We start from the raw sequence: 6,911 nt of genomic DNA, 5'->3' as shown, positions 1-6,911 counted from the left end.
TTACATGCAAAATTTCAGCCAAATCGGACAAAAATTGCGGCTTGTAAGGGCTTAATAGTTCAAATCGGGAGATCGGTTTATATGGAAGCCATATCAGGTCATAAAAAAGGTCACAAAAAATGCGGCAACCAGAAGCTCAAGAAGTCAAATCGGAAGATCGGTTTATATGGAAGCTATACCAAGTTATAGACCGATTAGGACCGTACTTGGCCACAGTTGTTGAAAGTCATAACAGAGCACTTTGTTCAAAATTTCAGCCAAATCGGACAAAAATTTCGGCATGTAAATGCTCAAGAGGTTAAATCTGGAGGTTTGTTTATATGGAAACTATATAAACAGTTGTTGGAAGTCATAACCGAGCACTTTCTGCAAAATTTCGGTCAAACCGATCAAAACTTGCGGCTTTCAGGGGCTAACGAAGTCCAACCGAGAGATCGGTTTATATGGGAGCTATATCCAAATCTAATCCGATATGGCTCATTTGCAATCCCCAATGACCTACATCTGTCGAATCGTATCTGTCGAAATTTCAAGCGGCTAGCTTTACGCGTTTGACCGCCATCGTGATTTCGCAGACGGACGGACGGACATGGCTATATCGACTCAGAGCGTCGAGGCAATCAAATTTATGGGGTCTTAGACAATTATTTCGAGGTGTTACAAACGGAAAGACTAGATTTTTGTATACCCCCATCGTATGGTGGTGGGAATAACAAGATATGACTAGAATTTTTTTTTATATATTAAAAATGTACTATTTTTCTTTTCTTGCAGGGTATATTTAACCATCGAATTGGTAAGTGTTTGAATTTTTGTGTTTTTCTATTTTATGTAAGTTATTAAGCAATTAAGCTTAAGTTCAAAAATAAACTATTATGAAAACTAATAACTTTGTTGATCTTGATAAATTGTTGTTATGAGGGTAACTCATATAGGACATTTTTAAATAATATTTTGCGGGAATTCTTCCAGAAAAATTTACAAAAATCTGTACAAAAAAAATTTAGAATTTTTCATACCCACCACCATAGGATAGGGGGTATATTCATTTAGTAATTCCGTTTGCAACACATCGAAATATCCATTAACGACCTTTCAAAGTATATGTATTTCTGATCGTCGCAAGTTTTAATTCGATTTAACAATGTCCATGTTTCTGTCCGTCCGTCTGTTGTTATCACTCAACAGGTTTAAAAAAAATTGATATATCGAGCTGAAATTTGGCATATATACGTCTTTTTGCTGGACTCAGGTTATGTTCTTGAACGGACCAAATCGCACCATATTTTGGATACAGCTGCATATGGGATATCAATATATCACTGTTGCAAATTTCAGTGAAATCTGATAAAAAGTAAAGCTTTTATGTCCTTCGACCCCTTATGGGTGAGATCGGTCTATATGGCAGATATATCTAAACATGGACCGATCTGTACCCTATTTAGGTCAGATGTCGGGAGGCTTAAAATAACCCACTGTTTCAAATTTCAGCGAAATCGGTTAAAAAATAAAGCTTTTATGGGCTTCAGACCCTTTATCGGGAGATCGGTCTATATGGCAGCTATATCTAAATATAGTCTGATCTGAACCATATTTGGGTCGGATATTGAACGACTTAAAACTGCACACAATTCCAAATTTCGGCAAAAATCGGGTAATGAATAAAGCTTTTATGGCCTTCAGACCCTTTATCTGGAGATCGGTCTATTTGGCAGCTATACCTAAATATAGTCCGATTTGATCCATATTTAGGTTAGATACCAGGAGGCTTAAGAAAATCCTTCGTTTCAAATTTCAGCGAAATCGGATAAAAATAAAGCATTTTTGGGCTTTAGACCCTTTATCTGGAGATCGGTGTATATGGCAGCTATATCTAAACATGGACCGATCTGTACCATATTTTGGTCAGATGTCGGGAGGCTTAAAATAACCCACTGTTTTAAAAGTCAGCGAAATCGGATAATAAATAAAGCTTTTATGGGCTTCAGATCCTTTATCGGGAGATCGGTCTACATGGCAGCTATATTTAAATATGGACCGATCTAATTCATATTTAGGTCAGATGTCGGGAAGCTTGAAACAACTCACTGTTGCAAATTTCAGCGAAATCGGATAAATAATAAAGCTTTTATGTCCTTCAGACCCCTTATGGGGAGATCGGTCTATATAGCAGCTAAATCGTAACATGGACCGATCTGTACCATATTTAGGTTAGATGTCGGGAGGCTTTAAATAACTCACTGTTGCAAATTTCAGCGAAATCGGATAAAACATAAAGCTTTTATGGCCTACAGACCCCTTATCGGGAGATCGGTGTATATGGCAGCTATATCTAAATATAAACCGATCTAATCCATATTTAGGTCAGATGTCGGGAGACTTAAAATAGCTCACTGTTGCGAATTTCAGCTAAATCGGGTAATGAATAAAGCTTTTATGGTCTTCAGACCCTTTATCGAAAGATCGGTCTATATGGTAGCTATATCTAAATACAGGCCGATATGGACCATATTTGGATCAGATATCGGGAAGCCTTAAGCTATTCCCTTTTTCAAATTTCATCAAAATCGGATGAAAAACTAAGTTTTTATGGGCATTAGATCGTTTATCGGAAAATCGGTCTATATAGCAGCTATTTCCAAATATGGTCCGATTTCCAAATATTTGTCCGTTCAAGAAGCGTGCATCAAAAAGACGTACCTGTGCCAAATTTCAGCTCTATATCTTAATTTTTGAAGGCTCTAGAGGTATTACAACAGAAAGTCGGACGAACAGACACACGGACATCGTTAAATCGTCCTTAAATTTTACTAGGATCCGAAATATACTTTGTAGGGTCGGAAATTGATATTTCGATGTGTTGCAAACGGAATGACTAATCCTACGGTGTTGGGTATAAAAAGACAGGGAGAAAGGACAGAGCCTTGTGGTGCTCCTGCGCTCATTCGATATTCCTTAGATGAGAACCCATCTTCGATCTCTGAGAAAACTCGATATAAATCGAGCAAAGTTACTACCGAGACTAGAACTTGCGTACTAGATGCAAAAATTTGATGTTTATACATCCTTAAACTAATGACTAGAGCTTTTACTCATTTTTGGTAATGTTTGTACATCCTTAAAATAATGACTAGATTATTTACTGTATCTTTGGTTGAATGTATGACTAGATCTAGAAATATAACTCAAAGTTTTAATGCCAAAAAATCTAGCTTCTGAAATTTTCAAGAATCTAAAAGCTTGTTAAAACTACTTATTTCAAAATTATTTTGAATTTTTTTTTGTAATTTTTGTTATTAAAAAATGTTTGATTCAAACAAAATTGGTTAACATATAAATAATTTTTATAAGAATTGTTTGAAAACAATCACTTCAAAAATTTTTGTTGTTTTATAATCATAATTTTTTAATTTAATACTGACTTTGGAAATCCTAGATTGCTATGGTTTAGTACGAATGGTTTTGCCAATGAACTCGTTGTTATGTTTTTTTTGAAAAATCTTCACGACCTGAGAAATTTTCTAATTTTTCCTTTTTTTTTTTTTTGCCTGTTAGGGCGAGATTATTAAATTTTACAATTTTTGTTTGTTTCACTTTCGAGACGAGCTGAATGATCGAAGATGCAAAAGGAAAAGGAAAAATTTTCTTTTAAACTCTAAAAATAGAAATTTAAAAATTTTAAATTTGAAATTACAGCTAAACCTTAACGAATTTTTTTTTTATTAATTATTTTTAGCCAATAAAATATATGTATACAACTCTAAACAAATCTTTGGAAATTTAGCTGTAGTTCAATAAATTTGTTTTTTTTTCTACAAAAATATTGAAACATAACCTAATATTGAAATTTATGCATATAAATCTAACTTTAATACATTGAAAATAAAAGAACAAACAAACACAAAAAAACCCTTTAAAAGAAAAAACAAAACCCTAAATAATGGGTTAGGGGGAAACCTAAACAAGCCTTTTATAACATAATTATAGTATAATACACAATATACAACAAATTATATGGTTAGTTAATTAATAAAACAAACAAAAAAAAATGAGGTAAAAATGATATTCACCTGTTATTGCAATGAGACGATGAGTGTGTTTTACGCTGTGTGTGTTTGTGTTTTACGCTCTTTCATATAAAGAGAGTATAAGTATAACCCTCTTAACACTGAGAGAAAGAGATAGAGAGAGAGAGAGAGTGTAAATCAGCTGTCTAGACTTGATGCTTGCTTGCCTGTGTGTGCCTGTGTGTGGCTGTGTGTGCGAGTGTCTGGCTGTGGGTGGTTGTTTATTCTCACCTCTACCCACCCACCTAATGAGCCAAAGTGGTGTGTTGTATTACCGAGGCACAATTGCGTAAATTTGTTAAGGCTGCTGCAGCAATATTTTCCTCTTCGGTAAGGCCCGTTTCCACGATCTGTAGGCGACCATAATGATGATTGGATGAGGAGGAAACTGAAGAACTATAGCCCGACATGGAATCATCTTCATTTTCATATTCCGAGTAAGAGGGGGGTGGAGCAGTATGAGCAGCAGTAGAAGTATAAACAATCTCTTCATTTTGAGGTAAAGCAGCCGCTGTGGGGGAAGTTTGATGTTGAGTAGTGCTAGTAGTAGTGGTATTAGGTAAGTAGGACACTTGACAATCTGCTGCTGTTTTGGCCGCTGGCGATACTAACACCGTAGTTTGGCCATTTTGTGTGGCCATGGCCTGCTTTTGATGCACCAATTGATGTTTCTTGAGATAGGCTTGGCGTTTGAATTTCTTACCACATTCCTGACAATCAAAGCACGTCTCCGAGCCTTCATTCTCAGTCTTCTTGGAGGATTTCTTTTCACGTGACTCCGTTTTGTTGGCAGCACTTGCCGAAGGATTTTGCTGATTATTTTCCGAGGTTTTTCTGGGCTTATGCCAGCGTCGATGTGAAGCCAAATTGGCGGGACAATTAAATTGTTTGCCACACTCAGGGCAACGATACTCTAAGAGCACAATACACGCACAACGATGTTGGGCCAAACCAAAGGCATCATCGAATTTGATGCGGCACAAACGGCATATATAATCGCCTATGACATTTTTAATGGCCGCCAATTCGGCCTTGGTTTCCTCAGTGATTTCCACTATATTATATTTGGGATCTATATCGCCATTGCTGTATTGCATTGTGCCATCGGTGATGTCCTCCAAAGGGCGTATAATGGTACCCGAGACCGGGGAGCTGGTCTCCTCATCAAACTTAAGTTTGCGGGTGGCCTTATTGCTGCGATTGGATTTTTTATTAATTTCCGTTGAAGCCGATTGGTTCTTTGAAGTCTTGGGGGCAGTATCCAGAGACTTAATGGGCTGTTTGGCGGGGGTATTCTCCACCAGAGGCTGTTTGGGACTTTGAGCTGCTGCATCTTCGACTTTCATGATCTTATTGTGATTTTCCTTATACTCCAACTCCAAATCCTCCATATCCGATTCAGAGAATTTTCGCTTGCTGTTGGGTGTTAGGGGAGGTGTCATGGGCTTATTGTGGCCTGCTGATGGCAAAGAGGATTTAGGGTTGGTATGTGCTTCATTGTTGGCTTCCAAGCTGGAGCATATCTGCTCCACAATATCTTCTGAGGCCTGGGATTGGGTATCCGAACAGGGTTCGGTATACACTTCGGTGAAATTCACAGCCATGGGTACCTCAGACTCACTCTCTGAACAGGGTGTGGGTGTGGGTGGCGTGGTTGTTGTTGTTGTACTTGTAGTTACTGTTTCTGTGTGAGGTGATAAAGGCTTCACAGATAAATCCAAAGGTATTTCACATTTTGTTTGGATTTTCAAATAACGACTGCGATATTTGGGTGGCAGCGAGGCCACTGTGGTCAATAGACCCAAACCATGGGGCATACCCTGTATGGAATGGCCATGCAGCACCTGCAGATTGTTGGGGGAATTGCTGTGCGTATGATGATGATGATGATGTAGCTGTTGTTGTTGTTGTGTGGCAGCAGCCATTGTCTGGATTTGTGGTTCACACTTTCACTTTTTTTTTTGTTGTGTTATAAGAGAGAAGAATTTTGAAGAGTGTTTGTTGCCTTTTTTTGTCTCAAAAGGGGAAGTTTTTAACAAAAATTTTTTTGAAATAATTTTTTTTTTATTGTTTTTGTAAATTTTGTATTTTTAAAGAAACTCATAGGAAAAATTTGTGTTGCACTAAAAAAAAAAACTAGAACGTCCTTAGGCTATAGAGACCGGGTGTTAGTTGGTGTTGGATGCGATTAATGATGATGATGTCTAAGTGATATGAACTTAACACAAAACTTAACGAAATTATCCTTAACAAAACGTTGATGAAACGAAAGAAAAAAGAGTTTTGGTGGTTTTTGGGTGGTAAATGTGTGCTCCTCTCGTTCGTTGTGCTCTATGCGACGTTTATGCTAAGAATGACTAAACAATTCAACTGTCTGGCAATTTATAGCACGCGCTACGGCTACGACGGCGGCGGTGGTGGTGTTGCTCCTGTATGAATATCGTCTAGTGCTGCCGCGGCTGAACCCTTAGTTAGAATGCAAAAACAACATAGGAATCCCAAAACAAGCAAAACAGGGAAAAACCCAGAGTCCTTTGGTGTTACATTCAAACCAACTAAAAATACAACGACCTTCCAACCAGACAAAATACTAACACACATGCAGGCACGCACTTACACTCTCTCTCTAGCTGGCAACAACAAAAGCATGAATTCGTAGTGTGTGCGTGTGTGTATGTGTCTGGGCTGCAAGGATTTTCAACCCCATTTGGTGTTGTCCTTTTAGCCAAACATTAAACTGAGACACACACACACACACACACACATCCTACTTTGTGTTAGTCACCCTTTTTCCCCCAATAGTCTAGCAACACACACACACACACCAAGGCTATGGGTCCGGTG

General features: G+C 37.8%; 1 protein-coding gene across 1 annotated transcript; it reads right to left on the bottom strand.

The window, feature by feature from the left end:
• Positions 1–4,077: 4,077 nt before the first annotated feature.
• LOC106093963 (insulinoma-associated protein 1) lies at positions 4,078–6,302 on the bottom strand. Its single transcript, XM_013261132.2, has one exon. It carries the CDS (start codon positions 5,990–5,992, stop codon positions 4,313–4,315), a length of 1,680 nt encoding a protein of 559 aa, XP_013116586.2. The 5' UTR covers positions 5,993–6,302; the 3' UTR covers positions 4,078–4,312.
• Positions 6,303–6,911: the final 609 nt, after the last annotated feature.

The sequence above is a fragment of the Stomoxys calcitrans genome, chromosome 1 (assembly GCF_963082655.1).
Source record: "Stomoxys calcitrans chromosome 1, idStoCalc2.1, whole genome shotgun sequence".
Lineage (NCBI taxonomy): Eukaryota > Metazoa > Arthropoda > Insecta > Diptera > Muscidae > Stomoxys > Stomoxys calcitrans.
Note: the sequence above shows the minus strand (reverse complement) of the source record. Positions and strands in the feature narration are given on the sequence as shown.

Coding starts and splice junctions, on each gene's coding strand:
- LOC106093963 (XM_013261132.2), bottom strand. CDS start 5,992: ATGGCTGCTGCCACACAACAACAACAACAGCTACATCATCATCATCAT.